The 24,499-nt window shown below is 43.4% G+C and overlaps 1 protein-coding gene across 4 annotated transcripts; it reads right to left on the bottom strand.

Moving 5' to 3' along the window:
• On the bottom strand, positions 1-22,823 carry C7H10orf71 (chromosome 7 C10orf71 homolog). Of its 4 annotated transcripts, none has more exons than XM_040563264.1 (4): positions 22,805-22,823; positions 19,357-19,523; positions 8,495-8,660; positions 1-6,686 (listed from the first exon to the last, which is right to left on the bottom strand). In XM_040563264.1, exon 4 carries the CDS (start codon positions 6,508-6,510, stop codon positions 1,870-1,872), a length of 4,641 nt encoding a protein of 1,546 aa, XP_040419198.1. In that variant the 5' UTR covers positions 6,511-6,686; positions 8,495-8,660; positions 19,357-19,523; positions 22,805-22,823; the 3' UTR covers positions 1-1,869. The 4 variants fall into 4 exon arrangements, with proteins under 4 accessions (XP_040419198.1, XP_040419197.1, XP_040419199.1 ...); XM_040563263.1 differs by lacking the exon at positions 22,805-22,823 and adding an exon at positions 19,702-19,814; XM_040563265.1 differs by lacking the exon at positions 22,805-22,823 and adding an exon at positions 13,021-13,251 and having other exon boundaries at positions 19,357-19,711.
• Between the last annotated feature and the right edge of the window lie 1,676 nt (positions 22,824-24,499).

The following is a 24,499-nucleotide window of genomic DNA, read 5'->3' as shown; positions in this document are numbered from 1 at the left end:
TTGGTTTGTTTGTTTGCTTTAATGCGGTTATATATTTTGTTTATCAAATTACCATTTTTTCATGTCTGTGCACAGATACTTTGTATCCATAGTCTCCCCTTGGACAGCATGCTTTTATTATGTCTTCTGATTACCTGCCTGCTTCTTGACTTGTGGCTGTTAAGGGCATTTACATTTGTAATATCAAATCAAAACCATGGCTTGCACACTCTGCTAGGGTTTCAGATTACATAGTATCTGTCTAAATGTACCATGGAAAACTTCAATAAATCCATTTCTCAGTATTTTAACATGATGACATTCTGCCCTACGCTGGATAGGCATTATGCAATATACAGTGAAAGCAGGTAACAGTACAACAAAAATGGCCCCATGTCAGTTTAGTAAAATATTTGTGACCAAAATAGAAGAAAAACATTCATAATAGGTGCCATTTATCTTAATATAACAGCCTGATAAGCCATCCTTATTCCTGAAACACTCTTGATTTTCATTTTTTTTTATTTCTTTCAAAACAAACCCTGTCACAGGGGAGACTGCATTTTCTGAATTCCAAGTCAAAATTGTTTAAAAATTTTAATGTCTGCAGACATTAATGTCTGCTCTTTGAACTCCTGTACTTCAATTTTAATTAGAGAAAACTATGCAAATGAGACGGGAAAAAGGGAAAACAATACTCCAAATTTAGATATTTATAAGCAGGCACATTACATTTTTCACCAAGGTTCTTCTACTATCTATGATGATAAAGAAGATCTTAAGCAAGGATGAGTTATAGTTTGATACAGAGCTTTCAAAGAATAGTGATAATTCAAAGAAGCACTTTTCCAGAAATTAGTACTTTGGATGTGTCGTATCTTTTTTTTTTTTTTCTTTTTTTTTTTTTTCTTTAAATCACAGACTGCATGAGACCAAAATTAGAAAAAACATTTTTCAGGTTTTAAAAGTTAGCACTGTATTTCAGTGGGAGCCTAAAACCAAACCAAACCAAAAAGCATTTCAATTATAATAAGCAAAAGTCTTCTCATCCTAACAAAAAATTAAATAATGTTAAGGCATTTCATTCAGCCTTGCACCTTTCCAAAATATTTCAGGCCAAGTATCAAGATAAGTTGAAGTTTAAATTTTAATTATAAATAACCCCTGACTCTAGAAGAGCATATTTGGAGATTATCAACAAATATAAAGAATTCAGCAGCTTGTTAGTGGATACTGCAAAGGTATATGAGAAGTCCAGAGCAGCTGCAAATGTATTCTGGTTGTTTAAATGTTTCTTTGATATGACTGCTGTATAGTGCATCCAGTATACAATCTTCTTGTCAATAACATCTGGGTAATCAGTGTGTGCAAAAAATGACTCTCAGGTTTATTATGGCATATTTGTAGCCATAGGCTTTCCACCTGTCAATACACTTCAACGGCAGGGAGTGAGGAAAGTTTGTGAGATGCAGAATCTTTCCTAGGTCTCATAGGATGGACAGGATGGTTTCACAGGTTTTACTTTCTGTCATACATCATGCAGCCCATCTGGGCAAAAGGACACTTGCTTTGGCAATCCCAGCCACCATAATGGCAAAGCAGCAGCAGCAGCAAGCAGTGGCTTCATACTGTTGTATTCATTTTTTAGCTGGCATTGCCCCTTTATCTCACTGATGATTTGGGGCTTGCTCAATTTCACACTTCTTAAGAGTGATCATCACCTTGCATCTTTCAACACGGTCAGCTTTCGTTTTCCTTCCCACCCAAACCACAGCGAGGTTCAGACATATAGTGTTGTACAAACATAAAATCTGCATGTGCTTGTGTGTGCGTGTGTCTGTCCAAATGGATCTTAAAAACACTAGCTGGCATGTTTTGTTATTTCAGTTTTCAGGATACCCCTTCAGCAACAAAATCATCTAAATCAGTGAGGGACACTCGGTCTGTATTTGGGGTTGGGCTCATGTCCTTTCCTAAGTGAACTTGAGTTTCTTCAGTGTCTTGGCCGTAGGAGTAAGAGACAGGTTCAATATAGGGCTGGGTATCCAAAGCTTCAGTGCATCTGCAATTCTGTTGGCCATCTTCAGGTGGTTCTCCTGGCACAGTCGGCATTAACCATGTAGGTTCAGAGAGCTGAGAAGGTGACTTCAGCACTGCTACAGATGAAGCTGGTAAAGGCAACACTCTAGGGTAGGAGGCATAGGGAGAACTCCTAATTTCAGAAGAGGAGGGCGGGTATAAATTCCCTTCCAAGGAAGGGACTGACACTTGAACATATTTGCCAGTTTCTGGGTCATAAAATGTCTTTAAATTAACTTCAGCTGGTAAATCAATTACATAGTATTGGCCAGAGTCAGGGTCTTGGAGGAGTTTACGCTGGGTTAAAGAAGGTGAAGGGCTTACTGCTGATCCACCACTGAGTCTTCCTATACTGGTTTCTGTAGGAGGAAATGCTGAGTGAGGGGCAGGATGGAGAGGGGAATATCCCAAGGGCGAGGGAGATACTAGTGCCTGTCCAGAATGAGAAGGCTTTCTCCCTACAGCATCTGTATGCTCTGTCTGATGTTTTTTCTGCTGCTCTTCCATTTTCTTTCTCCTGCTTGCCAGCTTTTTGGCCCGCCGCAGTGCCTTTTCTGTTTTTGGTGGCACAGCGGGAGGCTTTCCTGCTCCTCTCTCCCCAAGTCCCCTGAGCTCCAATCTCTCAGCTTCCCCTGCAGAATCAAGTAGATGTCTCTGCGTTGAATCAAGTATCTCTTCTGCAGAAATATCAGCTTGGCTCTTCAGTGTCATGTTCAGCAAGGCAGGGTTTATAGCATCCTCTGTTTCTCCAAGGCTAGAAATCGTTGGTTTATCTGATGGTAAACTGGCAACAAGTGAATGCATCGTGCTTCCCGACCTGGGTCTTGTAACAGCAGAGCATTCAAGACTGTCTAACAAAACCGGGCCACCTTCCATGTGCAGGATTTCCTCTAAAACTTCATGGGATACAGGAGAATATGTGTGGTCCTCTGATATGGAGCCAGTCACAGGGGAAATTGTCTCCCTAGTTATTATTTTTTTCGCACAAGAACCACCTTTGCGTTTAGATAAATGATGGTTCTTAAAGTAATTTGTCTTTCTTTCTATGGGATAGCTGGAGTTGCTTTGTGCTTGGTCATTTTCCAGACCCAAATTTGGCTGTGTTAAGCTGTGTCTTGTCTTCCTAATCTGGGACTTCTCTTTACTGCTGCAGACGCTTTCCTCATTCATTTTCCCATCTTTATTTAACAAAGCACATGTCTCTTCATCTTCTTCCATCAGCTTCCCTAAGGAAAAGCTCTCTGTATCTTCCAGAAGATTGGGGTCCAGTGTTGCTGAAGTAGATCCAGACTCACTGGCATCTCTCTCTTTATCAGTTGCTCCTTCCCTCACATTCTGCTGCCCTCTGCGCCTCAATGCCGACCAGCCTCGCTCCTGGGCGTGCAACGTGTCTCGGGGCTGCTTGCTGTGTGCTGCTGAGGATGCAAATCTACCTTCCATTTCCTTATAACTGTTGCTCACTGTATCATCCAGGGAAAAGGACCTGAACAGGGGCAACTTGACAGCCCTTATTACCTGAGGTGACCTGAATGTGTTATCTTTGATCATAAACAGACAGGGTTTGGATGAGCTTGAAGATGCTTGTGTTTGTGTCTCCTCAGACCTCGGGGTGGAGGTGTCCTTTACGCTGTCAGAAGCAGAATCCATGCCATTGGCCTCTTCCTTCTTCTCTTGCCTTATTTTTTCTTTCATCAAGCTCTTTTGTTCATTCCCAGTAACCCTACCCTCCCTACTCTCTGCTGCACCAGTACCAGAGCTGATACAAGCATAATATTGCAGTTCATCTTCCCCAGCTGCTTTCACTCTCTCCTCATGGCTTTTCTTACTGTCTGCACTCATTTCAGCCTTAGTCCGCTGGCTTTCTTGAAGGCTTGGCTTCTGTATCAGGGGATCCAGTGGAAATGGCTCCTCCTGAAAAGGCTGCTCTACTGTGGAGACAAAAGATTGCTCAGAAGAGCTGGGGCTTCTTTTGCCTTGTGCTTCATGGCCACTGACTGCCACGTTGCTTTGGATGTCACTGTAAGGCATGTCCTCTGCCGGTGAGAGTTGGCTTGGAAGGGTTCTGAAAGCAAAATTTTCATCCTGATGACCAGCCTGTCTCTCAATTTCCTCAGCTCGGAAGCTGGGTTTTTGCACAGGTTGCCCAGCTGTTGTATCTGCATGGCCTCTACTGTATGGCTTCAGTGCTGGATACGGCAGACTTTTTCTTAAATTGGGTTCTTCTGATTGATGTCTGAACATGGGGCAGTTTTCATTATCCCTTGTGTTTTTAACCAGATCTTTGTGTTTTGAATTATCTTGCTGCAAATTGTCTCCAGTTTGGTGAAATAAAAGGTCCGCTGTTGTCTGGGGTGAACTCAAAGTCAGGTAATTGTCTGTAAAGTGTCCAGTTAAATCAGTTTTATTGTCCTTTTCATGAACACATTCAGACAATACAGAAGTTATATCACTCGATTCGTCTTTCTCTGCAATATTTTTGTTACTTATTTCTTGCAAAGTTGACGATGAGGCATTCACTTTTATATTCTCCTGTATATTTTCCTTAGTCTTATTTTTATTCTCCAGGGCCCTTAACATAGGAGAAGGGGTATAAATGCTTTTAACACGCTTACGCACATCCTTCAAGTTGAATAACAGACTTGATGCTTTTGCCTTGTAACTATCCCGAGACCTGTAATCACCAAATCCGGTCGCCTCATCATCCCTCTCTGCCATGCTGTCAGTGGGAGGAGGTGTCAGTGGGATCAGCTCACCTTCCATGGGGTCCACCTCCTGCTTTGGTGGTATGATGGGTGTTAAGAGTTCGGTGATGTTGAAAGTGGGACTGGCTGATCCAGGGGAGTTTGCCTGTTTAGCCAGAGGAGTCACGTCCAGATCAGGTTTGACTCCAGTCATCTTTTCAGACAATGAGCATGTCTCATCGCTGGCTGTGAACTTCTCCTTTGAAGTCTGTCTCCTCTCATATGCCTCTTTTGTAGTCCTTGGTCTCCTCCAGGGTGGACAGATGGTGTCCTGTTGGGGACTGATGTCTTCCTCTTCAGTTAAGGTGGGTGGGTGACCTCGTGGAGGTGGGACAGGTGCCTGGGACACAGGTGAGGATGAAACCATCCTGGAGGACACAGACTGGGGTGAGACGGAGGCCTGGGACATGGCAAGGGGGGAAAGTTGTGCTGGCAAGGGGGGCAGTGGTACAGGAGGGGCTTCACGGATGGGGGGTGTTGGGGGATGGCTCTGCTGGGTGGGAGCTGCAAGAGGAAGCGCCTGAGGGACTGGGGGTGGCCGAGGAGGACCGTGGTGCACATGGATCCTAGGTGGGGGTGCAGGAGGAAGAGCAGCATGAAATTCAGTTCCTGAATGGAGGGGGCCCTGAGGTACAAATACAGCTGGGAGGGGGGTGCTGAACACAGTTTCTGTTGGTGTTGGCTCCATCTGAAAATCTTTCTCCTGCTTCTTGGCAACAGTGGTCTTGTCAGGTGGCAATTTATGTTCACTTGTGTGGGATCCTTTACTAAACGGTGCTTCTTCAAGATATATAAGACCTTCCTTTTCTGTTATTAGATCAACAAATTCCTGTTTTTCAGTCAATTTTTTATGATGGACTTTCCATGATTCAAAAGCACTATTCTCACTGTGAAGAAAATTGCCTTTTTTTGCTGGCTCATTAACTTTCATATTTTTGTTTTTCAAAGCCTTTTTAGAAGAACGGGAAAAATTTGACTTGGCTATTTTTGACATCTCAATCAGCACAGGATAATAACCATCAGAATCACAATAACTCAGATCTATTTTATTATGTCTTTTCTGTGGCTCATGTTTACCAGTAAGGCAGTGGCTATCTTGACTATCCTCAGAAAATTCAGAAAGTTCCTTGTGGATGCTCAAAATAGCTGTGTCATCCCCGCAAGCCATATTGTTTCCATGATTTAATTTACTTTTTTGAAAGCTATTTTTAATGGGCTGCTTAATGGCTATCAGGGAACCTCCTGACCCTTGGTTTGCAGTCTTATCAAATGTCTTAATCAATGAGGACACTTTTGAAACATGTTTATTGTTCCTTGGACCAGGGACTGGCAAATTCAGCTTTTTCCTTTCTGTGCCAAGGGTACTATTTTTAGCAATCTTTTTCTCCTCCGGAGCATACTTTGGTAACTGCTGGAATGTTGAAGCCCATGTTGTATGTTCATGGTTTCTTGCTGTTAGCTTGTTACAGCTTGCTGTTAGCTTGATGGCATGGTTTAATGTCCCTGGATGAAATTTAGCAGAGAACTGGTGGGCAAGGTCAGGTGAAATGGCAAGATTTGGTTCATTGTAAGAGTCTTCAAGTTCTGCCACACACAGACTTCTGAAAGCCCGGTCTGTGAGGCTGCTCACCTCTCGGTCTGCATCATCCAGAAGACTCCCAATACTTGAGGAGTCACTGTGTCCTTCTGTATGTTTCTTATTTCCCTGCATTGTTCATGGGAGTCATGAATGAATTATCCAAACAATTAATTTCAGGTGTCAAACAGGCAGATGACTGTGTTGGGTAGCTCCAGCCGTTTGCAATTTACAAGCATAAGGGAATTCCTCCAGACAGTGCTGCTGCACATTGATTCATCTTATGGAACAGGTGAAGGAAGCTTTCTCCTCTGCAAAGCCAAAAAACATGATTTATCACTTTTATACAGTAACACTATTAAACAAATAGCATTTTCCAGATATACCAGTCACTGGCTAATTTGCTCCTACATGTGTTCTAAAAAAAATGCTAGGAATGCATTAAACAACATGAAAAACAGTAATTATTTCAGTCAATTCAGGTAGCTCACAGTAGATACTTTAGTTACTGGAAAGTGTCATTAAAAATTATTTCACATTAGATTATTTACTCTAGCTCTTAAACAAAGACTTAAGAGCCAAATTTCAAGTACTTTCCCTTGCATACCTCTAGTCACTAACACTTCCAAGTGCTGTGCAAGTGTTTGGCTAAGGAGGTTGGCCTTTTTTTTTTTTTTTTTTTTGGCCAGAAAAAAAAAAGTAAAACAGTAATGAAAGAAGAGAAAACCTATTTCAACAAAGAATGTCATAGTACATCCATACTATGTCTAGAGAAATGAACTTCCTCGTGTCAGGCTGGAGCTTTGCTGTGACTAGTACCCTGAGCAGAGCCCTTGCTTGAGAAAGCAAAATGGCACTGCAGCTAAAGCATAAAGAATAATAAAAAATAATTTACTGTGCATTAGCATGTTCCAAGCAAATATTGCTGAGGTAAAATGCTTTAGCCACCCATATCCAGATACGGTTGGGTCGGTATATTGAAACTGAAGAGCCTGCTAATATCAACTTAGCCAGCAGAAGGCAGGAGTGCCTAGGGGACTCTAGCAGTCCCAGTAAAGGAGCACAGAGAACATTTGGTTTCAGTTCCAGAACTGATGAGAGCAAACGGTAACCCATTCCACACAACTATAAAATATCAGAGCCTTCCATTAATCCCTGGATACAATATCAAGGCAGAGCCCACAGCAATATCTATCTCCACATCAGCCTGAAGACAGGGTGGGGGAATCATTGGATGGAATGAATATAAGCAAAATAGACCCTTCAGCTATACTTGAAATGTATATTCTAAAACCCTTTAGAGTTTACTCTCTAAACTCTTTAGATACTTATTCTCACACTCAAGGGCTTGAACAGACTATTGACTAAACTGCAGTGAGATTCAGTTTAGAAGCATATTCAAGAACCATGTAAAACCCATTCCCTAAAGAAAGTCTGATCTGTATTTCCATTTCCTGGTAGAATTGCCTCATTAACTTGTGATGATCTGAAACAGCAAAGTTCACATCTACAGTAGCATCCAGCTTCTACACAGGTGGAGGTTGTCCCCATCTACAGGTTGAATCTACTATAAAACTGAGTAATGAAATCCAGATTTTAGACCCTCCAGGTGCCCAGATCCATGATTCCACTTTGTCATGTCTCCATGAGACTCTTGGAAAGGGCGCCTTTTCCCCATAATGACTCAGTGCTAGTCCAGGTATGAAAAGTCAGAGAAACCAGGCTTACTCAGCTGAGTTTACTCAGACAGTTCTTTCTTGAAATGAAAACACTCCTCATCTTCCTTTATTATTAAAAAAAAAAAAAGGGCAACCTATTTATAAATTTAAATTATCATAGTGAATCTTGATTCCGTCCTCCCAGCTATACAATTCCAATGACTTATGCAGAACTACAGTAGATTTACACCAGAATAAAATGAGCTTAGTAGAGCTTCTCCATTTTACGTTGTACAAAGATTTTTCAAAACTGAGCTTCATTTTCTCCACCCTACATACATTTTTGCGTATAACACAGCAAGAAAAGAAAAAAAAAGAAAAAAAAAAAGACCAGAGAAAGGCCATCCTGCTCTTGGCTGAGATGTTTAACTCTTATATGAGAGGGAAATACAGGTGCATACCTGCCATGCAATTTTGCTTCTCATCTCTAGAACTTCCTCTCATGCTCGTATTTGGCTTCATCTTTGACCATCTTTAGTGTGGAGGTAAAAACAGTCCAAAAATGTAGATTTGACAGAAGTAGTGTATTGGGATGTTTCCAACCTTCAGCATTTTTGATCTTGAGTTCTACAATTCAAAAACAAAGGCATTTGTTTGCATGAGCTGAAGATTTTCTCACATGCTCTACTTTTTCATTCATTTGTTCATTTACATTTTACAATGATTTCAGGAGTGATTTACAAAATTTCTAGCCAAGAGACAGGTATCCATCCCACACTGATAATTTGAGGGTTTGGTAGCTTGTGGAGTGCAGTCAGGTTCCTAACAAAAAACAGTCACAACCTTCAACACTCTGGTAGTCCCACCAGAGATCAGCTGCTGAGTGAGCAATGATTTCCCAGCAGTCTGCCCACTCTAAAGGGTGGGCGATTTCTCCAGGCTAAAAGGAGGGATTGGGACAGATGACTTCTTTCCTGCTGCTCTCTACCTCCCAGATGTGCTACCCTTCCAGAAGGACTGCAGAGGAAAATGTGTGCCTCCACTCCAGCTGCATCTGACTTCCTACTGGCAACAAGGACAGACAAATGTCCATCTGCTGGACTGGGAACTGAAGCAGCTGAGACCTGAAAACCCATTGTTTTTACTGCCTCTGTTGTAAAGGAGAGCAAAGGTGGACAGCTGGGATGGTGAGGGGCAGTAAACAAAGCATCTTTTTGCCTCCGCGCATGAGTCAGAATCAGGAGATGCTAAAGGAAAGTTCAGCTATGGCAGACAAGCATTGCTGCTGCCCATTTGCTGGGGAGACTCCCATGGATTTCAGGCTAGCTTGTCTAATACTTGCAAGACAATAGTTTTTTCCTACAGGGAGTACTGCCTGGCACTAAGGTAGTGCAAACAGGACATAGGAGTAAGTAGGGTAGATTTTCCTGAAGGAAGAGACTCCTCTAAGGAAACCTCTGTGTCAGTCTGCAGCAGTCAAAACACATTGGCAAAAGGGGCAACAAGGGCTTGCCCTCTGGGATGGTCTCCTACACCTTATCTGAGGAAGTAAGGCTGTCTTTGTTAGTCTAAGGACAGGCTTGTACCAACTGGAACTTTTCACAGTCTTTTTTAAGATTTCTGAAAAAAAAAAAAAAAGCGAAAGCAAAGAAACACCAAAAAATGCTACATTTGGTTGCAGACAGATGTAAAAGGGCATCCTCGCCGCAGAGATGTGTACTTGGTTATCGCTTTGCCCAGAGATTAAATTACAATTTCACTGCTTCTGTGGTACTCTTAACTGTGTGAAGCCAACGCAGCCGTGGGAGCATGTGATTATGTTCTGGCACACTCATCAACGGAGCTGTTGACTGAATTCCAGTGGCACAATGCTTATCACTATTTATTGGTGGTGATGCCTGAACTAGGAGGAAGCTTGGCTTTCAGATATCATGGACAGAGGTCTGAAGAAACATCTTGTCCCTTGTAAACTGAGAACATTTGCTGAAAAGTGAGTAGGGTAACAATAAACATGGGGATTGTGATGTAATCTCAGCAATTATTTTCCTAGATGGAGTCACTGTTACAAAAACAACTCAGCGCCACTGATTAAAGTAGAATAGCGACTGACACTGTCTCTGAAACCCTTGTGAAGATCCTTGTCTTGCCTGGACATAATATTAGCACTTGGGCAGTGTAATGTTTCAAGCTGGAAAAGATGTACCTACACCAAGTGTTCAAGATGCAGATCATTACAAGGACTGAATTGAAATAGCAGGACTGTACTGGTCTAACTATTCCTTATATTTGTATAACATCAGCTTCCGAACTGCTGGGCAAAGAAAGCTGTTTATAGCTGGTTTAGTAACCTGGTAAAATCACATTTCTCTATCTATTTGGACAAGTATGGCAGCCTGCAAGCAAGGTACAATGTCTGAACTTAGCTCTGGATTCAGCTAGTTCTAAAATTTGGGATATGTGATTTTAGTCTATTTATTTTCAATATAGAAGAAAGCAAATCTTAACATTTGAAACTGCTTGGGAAATGCTGAGAAACATCTCAGGTGTTTTCAGTAGGCACCATCCGATACAAGCTACTGGAAAAGCTTTGATGAATGTACAGATTTCAAGGAGCTTAATCAGAAATCAAACTCCCTTCCCTTTTAAAAAGGAGGCTTTTTTCAGGGGCTCTCTTACATGCCTAGCAAGTTGTGATGAGGAGGTTAAGTTACAGAGACTATTCCTGGCCTGGCACAAACTGAATGTCAACTGTTTTCACTAGGCAGGAGCTGGGTGAACCAGCAAAGTTGGCTGCAGCGTGTGACATCAGTGCTGCTGCAATACAGAAAGGGATGGTTGGTTCCTCCACCCCCCTTGGGCTGGTATTTGGCTGAAATGTTTTGCCGTGAGACATCGCGGTGGCATTTTGGCAGTGCCTTTGCAAGTTACATAGCAGTCTGAAGTCAGCAGCACTGCATTCCCCTTGAGGATGGGAAGGGAAGGGAGAGGGAGGGAAGTTTGGTATTTTTTTTTTTAAATCTTTGTGAGCTGGTTTCTTCATGTGGTGTTCTCTGTATGGCATCCATCCACAAGGAAGCTCAAAACCCAGAGCCCTGCGGTGACTGCTAGCTGCTTGGACTGCCAAGAGTGTGTGGGCTGGTCATACTGTGCTGCATCGTAGCCAAGTGCTCCCTCTGGCCTGCCCTAATGCATGGGCACCTCCACAAACACTGCCTTTTCTGATCAGTACTCAGGGCACATGGTCTGGGAGGAAGACCACAATGTCCTCACCAAGGAGTGGAGTTGCCTGGCAAGAGAGACAGTGATACTCTATCCACATTTCCCTGAACCATCAGGAAAGGCAGATTCCGCATTAAGGTGGTCATAAGGTGAAAACTGTTAGCACAAGTCTCCGTTTCCCTCATCCAGCAAGATCACTTTCGTTTATGCTTTGTGGTCATAATGGGCAGCCACAGAGAGTTCTCCCGCTCAATGGAAGAAGAACCACTTTACTGAAATAAAAACGCCTGCTCCAGCTGATGGTGGATGGAGAACTGGGGCTATCCTGCTTATATTGAAGACCCCAAACACTGACAAAAATGACTAGCACAGAACAAGGTGACTTCAGGTATTATGACAACTGGTCATTGCACTGGACAGCAAGGTGAGGGAACTGTGTGTCTGGACCACATCAGTGTAGACCGGGGTCCATTCGCCTTGTGGATTTGGCCCAGCAATTGTGTCTTGAACAGCTTGTCCTGGGCCAGAGAAGAGGAGACACTGTTCTTGACTTTGAGCCAACTTGTGTTCTCAGTTACACTGGTATAAATCTAGAGTCATGTTACTGACGTCAGTAGAATAACTGAGAACAGAATTGGTGACTCAAAATACATCTACTTCCTAAGCCGACACCGGTGCATTGTCCAGAAGGCTACATGAGTAACTGTAGCCACAGTAAAGAGAAATCCAACATCTCTGCAGAGACAAACCTCACCCCCGTGTGGCATTCAGACCAACATGAGAAGGAATGGGATTTGGAACCTACATGGCTACACCACATGGCTAGGCCACCAAATCATGTCTTCTGGGCAATGCTGATTTTCTAGCTGGCTTCCCTCACCACTGACAATAGCAGTGCATTTGTGGCACAGTAATTTTGATTTTTTCTGCAATTATAACTAGACTATCTAGACCTAAGAGTGGTGTGGTAGATGTTGTTCAATCCCAGACTGCACCAGCAGAGATGGCTGGCACTCTGAATTGCCACCTTGTGGACAGTATTAGCATCTGGAAATGTGTTTGCTTGTGTGTTTGTGTGCATGTGCGTGATGGGAGAATGCTCTCATTTAGATTGTCTTAGAAATTTCACATAGAATAAGATTCTGAAGAGAACTTTAATTACAAATTTCACAGATTTTTACAATATCTTTTAATTTCAGATAATTTTATTATTTTACCTTACAGGCCATGAAAAGTAACATGTAATATATACGTTACTAGTTAAAATAGTCTATTATTACTGCCGCTAACTCAGAGATAGCAGGTGTTATTCCACATGAACTGAAACTATTCATTTTAAGTTCTGCATCAAACAATACTCTGATGGTGTTGTAATAGAGTGTGATCTTGTTTTGAAGTTTTCATAACTAAATATTCCAGATGATCATAAAAATCTATTCCAATTACATTTCTAGAGGAAATATTGTTAAAATGGATATGATTGTGATTTTCTTTGTTTAATCAAAACATATTTTTCTGAAGAAAAACAGTTTTTTTTTCTCCCAGTGAGCTCTTTTCAAGCTGGTGCATTTGTTATTATGGGAGCTGGAACTAGAGGCTCATCAGATTCACAACCGCAACCTAGTATAAGAATGGATAGTCACTACAATCTAGTAGAAGCATGAATGTAAAGAAGGAATATACGTAGCTGAGGACCATGTGTTATGTATCTTGCTCTGTGTCCTATCCCCAGAGGGAACCTCTTCCAGGCCCCAGCTGGAATGCTTACCTCTTCCGTTCAGACCGCAAACCTTCAGCCACTGGGAGATGAAGACCTCATGTGAAGAAAAATGGAAGGAACAGAGACTCCTTGCAACAGCCATGGAGAATCATGGCCAATCTCTCTACCTTTCCCTTTCTGGTTCAATGGCAAAGACCCAACAGTTATTTCCAGCTGCTCTCCGGACTGCCTTTCCCAATGTCCTCCAAATGCCCCATCCTGCCAAGAGTCCTGTCAAGTCTGGAAGAAGGAGATGTCTCTCAGAAAGGGTCGTGTTTGGACTGAGGCTTCCTTGCCACTCCTGCTCACTTCTTCCATTGCCTGTTCCCTACCCACTGCCTTTGTAGAGTCAGTAATACACAGAAAGGATGGGGGAAAGTCAAAGGCACATAGTACATGACTAACAGAGGCAACAAGCAGGTGTAGCACTTGACAAACAGCACAACTCTGCAAGAATCACAAGGCGAAGGCATGATGCTTCTCCCATGACTTGAACTTAGCACAGACAAGTGACATTTAAGCAACTGAACCCAAACAGTGCATTTCTTGGCATTAAATGTCTGAGTGGAAAAGGCCACTGTCTGTAACTAGGTCAGTCATTATACGCTGAGATATTTATACAGCTCCCCAGTAATATGGTACATGTACACCTCTTGGCTATTTATCCGTACAAATTCTCCTGCTGCAAGCAGGATTTATGTCTCATTTACACATCAGTAGCAAAGACCCTGCCTCAACCAACTGATTTGTCCAAGTTCAATTAAAGCATCTGTGGTTGGCCAGGGAATCTAATCTATGTTTTCTGAATCCCACAAGAGGAGCTTAACCTTCAGCAGTTAAGGTAAAAAATGTCTTCACATTGCCCTTCATGGAGTGTGGTACTTTACCGCAAGACTCTGCAAGAGCAAGGGGGAAGCTTTATGCTGTAAAACTCTTCAGCTGAGTACAGTGATGTAGTTTGGTATTATATTATATAGCGAAATCCATGCAGATTTGCAGGTGACTGACTTACTGTAAAGCCCTCAGCTTCTCCTCAGGTTCCTGACATCTCTATCTCTTTCTGAGATCATGAAGACTCAAACCTTCCTCACCAGTTTGAGGTAATGACTGACATTGCATTGGTACAGTCCCTCCACAGAGCACTGACAGGATTTTGGCTAATGAGATAGGTATTCACCTCCTTTCATTTAGTCTCAAGCATGTCTTAGCGGATGAAAGCTTGTTTTTACTTTCTGAGTGTAGGAAAGGAGATTTTTCCATAGCAGAGGGAGAGTTACAGAGTGCTGCAGCATTGCAATGGCTAGAGACAGGAGAGGACAGGGAGGAAGGGAATTAGAAACAGGGACAAGAGAACAAACACAATGGCCTGGTTATCTTGTAAAGGAGTGTGCTGGACAGTCCCAGCCCTACCCATGAGAAAATTCTAATGATACCACCAAGTGTGCTAGACACAAGAGGGAATCAGGTGTATTCTCCTCTGTGACCTGCACAAAGAAATCTGCAGCTTGCATCCAGCCATGCTGCACTTCTCTCTCTGGGCTGGGGAACCTGAAACCACCCCCCACTTATGCTGGCCCTCCCCTCAGCTCCAGCACACCGATACCGTCTGCACTGACAAGTTTACACTTAGACGGTTTAAGCCTCTTGACAAGGAGAGTCTGACCCACACCCACTCACACAGGATACTCAGGAAATAAGGCTTGCAGAAAACAAGTATTATTTTTTTTACTGGTGGTCTCACCTACTCCTTTCTTTTATATATTCTGGTTATTTGCAGGGTTTGGACAGGGATTTTGCTGACTTTATTTTTTATTTAAAAAAATCAAGCCATTTGTAGGTTCAAAATTGTTTCAAGTTCTAAGTGGTTTTATGACCCACTGAATTCCAGAGGATTTAGGGACATGCAATATCCTGAAATACCTGGCCTATGTTACCAAAGAACAGTTCCAGATACATCAGTCTTGACTTTGGAAAGATGCAGAACTTCCTAAAGATCTTGTGAGACACAGAACTTCACAGACTTTTACAAAATAAAACTTCTAATTCAAAACAGACATCAGGATGTATAGCCTAAATAGTTTCAAGAGTTAATCCAAAACAGTTTCAAGAGTTAATCTAAAACAATATGCAACACATTGTCCCCAGAGTCCAGTGCAACTAGTAGTACCCCAGAGAAACACACATTATGGAAGACACACCTAAACATACAACAGGAGATCAGAGGGGACACAACAAGGCACTGAGGAGCATGTCAGCATGTGGCAGCCTGTGGCAGGCACAGTGCTTGCCAGCTGCACTGTGAGCCTTGCTACCCATGGCCGGTCTCCCTTGACTTGCAGCTAAGGCAGTCCTTTTGGATGACAGGGTGCAGGTCACTGAATAAACTGTCCATAACTGGATGGCAAAAATTCACATACCCTGTTTTATTATCTTCACACACCCATGAAGCAAAGGATGATGTTCATATCCTGTGAGCTGCCTAAGGACATTAAAGCCAAACCCAAATTTAATTTTCTTTACTCCAGATTTGCACCAGAATGAATTCATCAGCTCAAGTGAACCTTTGCTAGATTTACAGAAAATTAAGTCAGGGCCAGGACTTCATTAATACTATCTGTTAACAATATCCAGCATGATGCAAAACGAGTCTAAAGAAAGAGATTTTAGGAAAGACCCTGAATTTCCAGGCTGTCTGAGCTCTGCCCTAGTAACATCCCTACATACAGAATCAGACCCCAAGAGCTCAGATGGTGAACATCAGGCCAACAGATAGGGATATGCACCAGAGCAGGAAAAAGAAAGTGGAAGCTTTTGTTTTCAAGGTTTTCCGGCTCAGGCTACAGGAAAAGAGAGATTTCTTACTTACACCTTGCTGCAGCTTTCAAATGTAGTCAAGAGAGCTCAGTTCTTGAGCAAGACACGCGGCAAGCAGGATAATACATGCTTCTAGATAGGCCAGAGTGTATGACTTCAGCACAGAGCCATCCCTATGCTTAACATTTTTCCTGCAATGACAAACTGCACCTCAACCATTTGTGATGGTATCAGAGGCATTCCAGCTTAAGGACAAAAGCTGGGGCCTCCCTTACCTGTGCCTGCCACCTGAAAGCTGGCTATGGGACAGCTATCCACCTAGGGGAAGACTTTGAGAGGGCAGGAGGGAGCCCACCCACCTGTGCCCCATGTATTATCCCAGAAGGCCACACTATTTTCCTTCTTTTCAGCAGCAAAAGCCAGCCAATGGTCTCCTCCTGAAAAAGATGGAAGCTCCTTCCAGTTCCCTCTTCAATGTGAAACAGGGGTTCGTTTATTTTCCTGGGAAACGAAGACTCCCTATTCCTATTTAGGCATTGATTCATTGCTGTGGTTTAATGGTGTGTCCCTAAGGTACTTCCTCATTATTTTACAGTTAATGCATATACTAAGATGTTTCTTGTGATTATCCTGTAAATGATATACACAAAAGAGAGAAAAAGACAAGAAAACAACAAGAGTTTGAAGCAGAATCCACCCTTGTTCCCTAAGAGAGAGGCCAATGGCTGGCTTGATATAGGGTAGCCCAGGGTAGCCCCCTCACTCCCTCAGCAACCTCAGTGATGTTGTCATCACACCTGTAATATACCTCAACAGAGCAGAAGCCGTCAGAAGGGTGCAGAATTGTACAACGGTCTGTAATGAAGCTGAAAGGCAAACCAAGCCGACGTTAAGGTGCAGCAGCTTATGTCTGACCCAGCTAACAGTGACAGAGGCGTATCTGAGACTGAGGATCTGCAGTAGCTGTCAGCTGCCAGATACTGCTGACTGCGTGGTAAGGTGTATCCAAATGTTAACCACACACACCTCTTTCAGAGACACTCCCCAAACTTGCAGGAATTTTCATCTCTATCTTTTTCAAGTGGAAAGTGTGAGTTAGGTGGCCTTTGGGTACCTGGCTCTGTCATAGCCCTGTCACAGTTCCCAAAACAGCTTCAGACAGTGTGTGTAAGCAACAGGGAAAGCACCCCTGAAACTATTGTGATGTATCTAGGTGAGAGACTGAAAATAAATATGCATCATTATTTGACCTGACTGGCTCATAGGAAGGTTGGTCTGACTGTTACTAGATGACTTAGATTAATCATTACTAGCTAATGCCTTCGTGTATATCATTATTTGCAAGCACAGAAGATGGATGATAAGGAAACCCAAGACTATAATTAAATATCTGTTTTCTATGCCAGTCCATAGAGGATCATTTGGTCAGGGATAGGGAGACCTTGCTCCTAGAGAAGGGTTGTGCGCATGGATTCAGTACTGCCTGAGTTTCCCTGGGGCTGCCAAGAGACAGGAGTCTCAGTAGCACTCTCTGATCATACACACTTGAAAGACATAAAAGCCTGGCAAGCAGCAACGTAACGACAAATCACCAAGCTCAATATGTGCACACACACACATATACCTACTGATATGTATCGGCAGCCACTGACCCACCCAAAATCTTACATGGGCTTTATCAAAGAGGCACAACATTCTCTCCAAGGCGAAGCTCCCGTACCAGTCCACACATGCGCCTGCACTACGCTCCCTTTCACCACACACCTGTCAGCTGGCTCAGAGACCGCAGATCCCAAAACGAGACCCTACCTCAAGTGATGCATGCTAGCTCTGAAAGCAATGAACTCACCCACTTGCTTAAGGTGGACAAGGCTGTGTGTGCCCTGGCTCCCCGGCTGCATGCAAGCTAGCACAGCCAAGCCTACAGCTAAAAAAATCACTTGCAGATTTTCCCTCTGCCAGCAACTTTGTGTGTGTGTGTAAAATCAGCTTGACTAAAGAAATGAAAGACTGATGCAGAGGAGTGTTATTTCTACCAGCCTGGGTCATAAGGTTAGTTGGCTTTTTTCCTGGTCTTGGAGGGATTTGCATTTTCCTTTGCCTTTTGCACAGCTCTAGTAATGCAAGCACAGACAAGACAAACATTTCAGAGAAGCAGATGGGATTAAGAGGCTACAGCGTGAAATTTCCATGTGCTTTTGCTTTGTGTTGCAGTGACACAGTTACACCTGCATGCCTCCACCTGGCTGAGGCCTGAAGTACATAGGTGATTGCCTGTTACAACTGTTTTGTTAAGTAACTTGTGAATATGCATGTAATTTAAAAACCCTTCCAGTGACATGCACAGAAGGACAGAGATTTAGGTGTTTTGGGCCCCCCAGATACTACGAATCTTTAATTTGTTAGTATTTTCCACAAGTCTTAATCTCTAAGCAATTAACCAAGGACATTTGCTTTTTACATGGTCAGTTCTCTGCAGAACTGGAGGAAAAGAGCCATGGGCTTTGATCCTGACCAGAAAGCTTATTTCTCCTTCTTATCTCTTCTCACTTCTTCCCTCCCGCTTCCCCCCCAGCAACTGCAGGACACCAGCAAGGGACCCTCTAAACAAGAGCTGTTATAAAGTCAGCCTCAGTCGGCTGCTTTGGCCTGGTGCTAGAATGCTTGTCCCTGTTCAGAGCTAATTGGACTGCCTGTTCACAGACCATTAAAAAAAAAAAAAAAAAAAAAAAAAAGCATAAGTGATTTAGATTCTCAAGCTCTGTTTCAATTATTTCTGTCATTTTGCTGCTGAGTTCTGCGCTAGGCTAACAACATGTAGTTCCTTAGGATGGCAGATTAAGAAGTTCTGCAACAACTGGACTCAGAAAAGCTTATGCCATTTAAGAAATTTTCCAGTGATTAAAATTGGATACAAGTCATAGTCACAGTCATTTATAGTGACCTCTTAGCACTGCCTAGGTATTTGAAGTATTTTACTTTTTCAGGCTCTATAGCATACTAATTGCTGCCTATAAAATATTTAAACTGTTCTCTTCCTATTTGTTAAAAAAAAAATAAAAAAGAAATAAAAATGCCTTCAAACTCCTACACAAATCACTAAAGTTTGTAGGAGTATCTTATCTCTAGGCAGTAATCATCTGGAAAATAAAATCAATGTATATTTGCTTAAAGTTGCTTACAGCACAATGTGCAGGACAATTAAATGGAGCTTCATAGCAATTTAGTGGTCTTTTAAAACAAAAATCATCCCCCTTTACCAAACAGTTATGTGTTATAAACAGTAATCACTGCATACAATTCTATATGTATGTCTCTTTCCATACACAGACTTTTAGAGGCAATCCTGCATTTCTGAGAGCAGAAAAGAGCTGGACAAAATGAAAGGACTTTCCACCTCTCATCCCTGAAGAAAAATATAAAAATGCTGTTTCATTTTTCTCATCTGATCAATTACACATTCACACGCTCAGACACCATCATTCGTCACCATTTCCAGGTTTTAAAAATGCCCATATGCGTCCCCCTTACCTTTGGTGCTCCAGCTTCCTGATCAGGGGCAGTACAGTGCTGCGCTTTCTTCCTTTATGTCAAAGCCCCAGCACATTTTACAGCAGCCTGCTTACTATTAGCACTTCCCATTATTTACGTGTTTCAGACTCTTCTTCTGAACATGGTTATCTTAATAGGAACAGTCGCTGAAAAATAAATAAGCGAAAAATAAAAGTGGAGGAGCTAACCCTTGAGCCCTCACAGACCTGCCCAGCCAGGTGAAGTGGAGTGAGCAAGGAATCCAAAGTTAGTAAAATGTATTTAAATAGTTATCAGGCAAGGGGAAACCAAACGGAGATCATGGTGGGGAAGAGGCAAACATACGTATTGGAATAACCATGCGGTGTCAAGTAACAGACAGATGAAACAAACAGTCATCAGCTATTTTTACATTCAGATTCGCCAGTGGTAATGCTTCAGAGATAACTAATACAGAAAGTAATGGCGTGCGATTGGCTTGCTGCTGCCAGTGATTCAAGCTTGAAAGCACCGCATTTTTGTGTCTCCAGGTGGGAGTCAATATGTTTATGAAGGTCACCATTAAAAATACCGTACAAGAAGTATGGACATGAGTAACACATTACTGTCCTACCAGTGCCTTCTCATAAATAGCTCATTTCATCATCAGGGCTGCACAAATGTGTCCAGTGTTCTTAGAGTAAGGACCCCATTCCACCCTCCTTCCAAAGCAAACAACACCAGCAGCCCTCCCGGGAGGCACATGCCAGCATTGGGTTTCATTTGGCAAACTGCAGTAGGATATTGAATAATAGGGGAAATATGCCGTGAAGTCGGCGAGCTAAGCTTTTGTACAGCAGATATAAACAATGGATTGCCCCCCGTGCCCTGCTGAGGGCACAGAGCTCCTTACTGAAGTCGTGGGGCTCTCCTGGGGCTCAGCATCACCCTGGACTTGAGCCACAGCCCGCAGCAAAATGAAGAACCTCCTGTGATTATGGCCCGGCTCCTGTTTCTATGGCAGAACAGGGCTCCATGTGAACCCAGTGCTCATTTGCATTTTAAAAAGAGCTGCTAATTACATTGCTACAGCAAGGGCAAAGCGACAACTACGCCGAATCCGCTGCCTGAGATTCTCCAGGATCCGGCAGGCTTGGGATGACCAGCAACTCCCTGTGACCCAGGAGCAGAGTGAGCCCACCTACCCTTGGAGGGGCAATGGCCTGCCTTCCCCGCAGCGGCCTTCAGCTTTGATTTCCTCACCTGGGAGAGGTGTATTGCTCCCCCCATGTATCCCAGCAGGAAAATGTTGCAAAGCCTGCTCTCCTGGACTCCTGGTCTATGCTTTTGGTGCTGCACTGCTTCCCCTAATTCATCCTAAACCAAACACATGCATTGCCAAACATCAGGGCACTTCTGTTAAGTTCTGGTCCCAAACTGCACGCTCCAACAGCTTCTTATGCCCTGCACCATGACAGCACTTACACACTGAGATCTGGTGAATGCATGCATCACAGCACCTTTGAGCTGAGCCATCTGAGAGAACTGCAAAAACATGGGGTTTGGGATGACAACAGGCAGTAGAAAAGCAGTTTTCGGGCACTTACTGACACGAATATAGGCAGAACCGTCTGTATACGTGTGCCTGTCTCTCCCACACATTTCTGAAGAGGGGTGGAATGTATTTCTGGAATACTATTGCTAAAAATAAACCCATCCCTGCTGTCTATGAAGAGAGGCAGGTATAGCCCGGGTTTCTGTAAGCCCGTGAACTTGTGAACTGCTTAGAGGCTGAGGCACAACTAAAAAGACTCCCATGGAAATCGATTGGAGCTGCTTGTGCAGAAGGGTGGCTGGTTGCTTGGAAAAGCCAAAAGAGGCCTCTTACAGGAAAGCAGCTGGAGTTAGTGCTACCCAGAATGATGAATGTGCTTTTCAGACTCCAGCTTTGAATGGGCTTGAATCTTGGGACAGGCGTTATACTTGTTCAAATATGACGATAATAAATACATATATTTGCAAATTCAGTGCTCAGATGAGACTCTGGGATCAGATGGCCTGCCATTAAAATAAAACCACTTCTGGGGAAAATTACTGAATAGCACACAGCAAACACAACCCAGTGGCACATAGATGTTGTTACCCTGCTCCCAAGAAAGTTAGAAAGCAAAAATTCCTGCTGCTTCCTCTCAGTGAATGTAGAGCAATAACATATCGCAATGAACTTTTGTAGACAGCTATTTGGACTGAAATTCTAAATTTATATGAAAAGAATATGCAATTAACACATATATGTCAATGGAAAATGAATGTATGTAAGTATAATGAACTCCATCTTTCACACACAGACACACAGATTTGAAACTTGGTATACTTGGCAAGGCTGAGAGTACAGACATGAAAGCTTTATGCAAGAGCAACATTTTTCAGGATTTTCTGAATTGTGTCCCACCCATTAACACTTTTTCCAGGGAAATAAAGGGAGTTCTGCCATGCTCAGAGAGCCAGGTTTTTCCTTTGTTACCTTAGCTGCAAGTCCCAGAGAAACAGTACACAGACCCTGATGGGTTGAGGTACCGACCACATGCAAAAAGTCCCTGGTACATGGAAACCAGAAAGTGGAACTGATTATAAACAGAAATGAAAGCATGCCACCCTAGACTAGGAAAATGCAAGCATCAAACTGCCTTGGTTGTAGAAAGTAAATGGTTTCTATTTCTCTTGGAATTAACAAGGAAGGGGCCTACTTAATAACCCACCTGAGCAATGGCACTATACTGAGCTTTCAGTTGTTTGCTTACAGCCCTTTTTGCCCAGCAGAGCAATACAGGTTCAGTCCTTACCTCACAGCCACAGACTGAATGATTTATTGAGGGCTACCACAGTCAGTGTAATAACTTGGTCTGGGGGCACTGGACAGACAAGAGCAGAGCATGGGCTGGCCAGAGCAGCCCCAGGGGCAGATCAGCTGAACACACTTGACAGAAGTGGTGAACCAGGGACTAGAACACGTCCCACTGCAGGACAACACCGTCACCTGCTCCACATGTTGACCCCCAGGCTTGCAGGCAGGTATTGCTGTGCTCTGCCTGAAGGCTTGCAAGGCCTGCATTTCTCCAGGGGTGTTGCTAGCACCTACGTGTCTGTTTTTGCCCCGGAGAAATGCAGCATTGCAGTGCTGAGCAAGGAGTCATGGTGCAAACCAGGTACTGTTCCACCTGCCTCCTTGGGACAGCCCAAGCCCCCGGGGTTGATTACCAGTAAGGGGGCTCCACCTCCATGAGACATGTCTGGATGCGGAAGTGTCTGCCAAATTCTGTCCCATGCCAGCAGCATGTCAGCAGCCTGGACCCAAACCCTTCCATGCTCAAGCTGATCTGAATGCATACCTCCTCTGATGATGAAAATACAGTTTCTGGGGAAGGGGTGCTCAATTTGTTCCTCCTCTTGCAATCTCTGAATTTCATACCTTGCTGGAGGAGATAGAATGCCTGATGGAAGCTGAAGTCTTCATCTTTGCAGTCTCCTGTAGGAGGCATTGGACTTGCCTGAGCATCTGCACATTTTCTCCTAAACAGGAAAGCACCACTGCTTCCTCCAGCAGCTGGATTTTGTGCAAAAGGTCTGGTCAGACCAGCACCACCCCCCTTCCCTGACTGCAGGAGGCAGAAAAGGCCTGAGGGTCCTGAGGGAAGAAGGTGCCTCACTATAGGAATTTTCTCACCCAGAAAGAAACCAGATTAAAGAAACATTTTCTGCTCAGCACCTCCTGTTAGCCAATACAGGCTGTGCTGCACCTGGTATCATGGGAGATGACAGAGATCTCATTGTGGTCCTCTCTGCTGCATCCAGCCTCAATCCACATTGAAGTTCAAACCACCTTCTGTCCTGACAAACCCAGCAGAGAATATGGAGGTGAGGACAGAAGCGGACCATCCTGCAGCCTCTTCCCTTGTAGCCATTTCTCCACCTTGCTAGAAGGGCCGTTTATCCTCACTCTGTGCAGAATTTGGGCAATGAGGCAGGTGCAGGGCTCATCCACAGACATTCTTCAGGACTACTCCTCCATGTTCAAACCTTGCCAGCAGCTGGGTTTTATCAGTCTTAGCTCTGGGGACTCCTAGAGCTCTGACAAGGAGAGAAATTCAGATTTATGAAGTACTTGGAGCTTTCTCTATCTGCCCTTCCTGCAGCTTGGAACGAAGCCTGGCAAACTAAAAGTTCTCTGCAAAAGGAAGCTCTGGAAGAAATTTCAGCATGAATCAAGAAAAAGAAGTATTTCCTTGATTTTACTATTCATAATTTTACAGTACATTTTTTAATACAATACAGTATCAAAATCATTTTTAGCCTACCTCTAAAAGTACTGAGAGATTATTTTCCCACAAACAAAAAGCTATAATTTTTCCCTCAAATCAGACTTCTCCTGAAACCAACAAAACTTACTACATCTCAGCTTTGACTGCATTTGAGATCCCTGGCAGACATTGTTTCCACCACCATCTATCTTTTAAGCTCTACAACTATGACCTTAAACTCAATTTTAGAAGAATCTCTACAGCCTGATCTGCTCTCTGCTGCTGTCAGTATCACCCAGCCTCAGCTGACTCAGAGACGGCTCTCCTGGATTCCAACCCTGAACACCCAACCGAAAGCTCTGGGAGATTCCTGGCTGTGGCTGCAGACTGGGGCTCAGCAGCCCTCTTATGGCTTTTAGGGACAGAACTTGCACTTGAAGGACTCTAACGAAATGAGCCGCAGTCACAGTTTTGGCAAGGATGTCAGTCACAACCACATCCTATCTATTTCCCCCAAATTAAACTGACTCTGCAGTCAGGAGCAAAGTTTTGCTCTTGGCAGTAAGAGACAGTGGTGTCACATACATTGATCATATCTGCAGAACCCCAAAAAGATGTTTTTGCGCAGCTGTTTCATATTAAACGCTCTGCCAAGAGCAGGAGACACATGTAGCAGAACAGAAACCTACTACAGGAAATGCTAAACATCAGAAGATGGTTAAATCAACCTGCAAATAAGGGTCGCAGCAAAGCACTGTACTACCTGGGCCAATCTAAAATAGCCAAAAGACACATCAGGTACCTATCTGCTCTCTGGGCACCAAGGTCACTTGGAAATCTTGCCTTTCTGAGCCATCGGGAGTTGT

This window comes from Cygnus olor, chromosome 7 (assembly GCF_009769625.2).
Source record: "Cygnus olor isolate bCygOlo1 chromosome 7, bCygOlo1.pri.v2, whole genome shotgun sequence".
Lineage (NCBI taxonomy): Eukaryota > Metazoa > Chordata > Aves > Anseriformes > Anatidae > Cygnus > Cygnus olor.
This window is presented reverse-complemented; position numbering and strand designations above follow the sequence as displayed.

Coding starts and splice junctions, on each gene's coding strand:
- C7H10orf71 (XM_040563264.1), bottom strand. CDS start 6,510: ATGCAGGGAAATAAGAAACATACAGAAGGACACAGTGACTCCTCAAGT.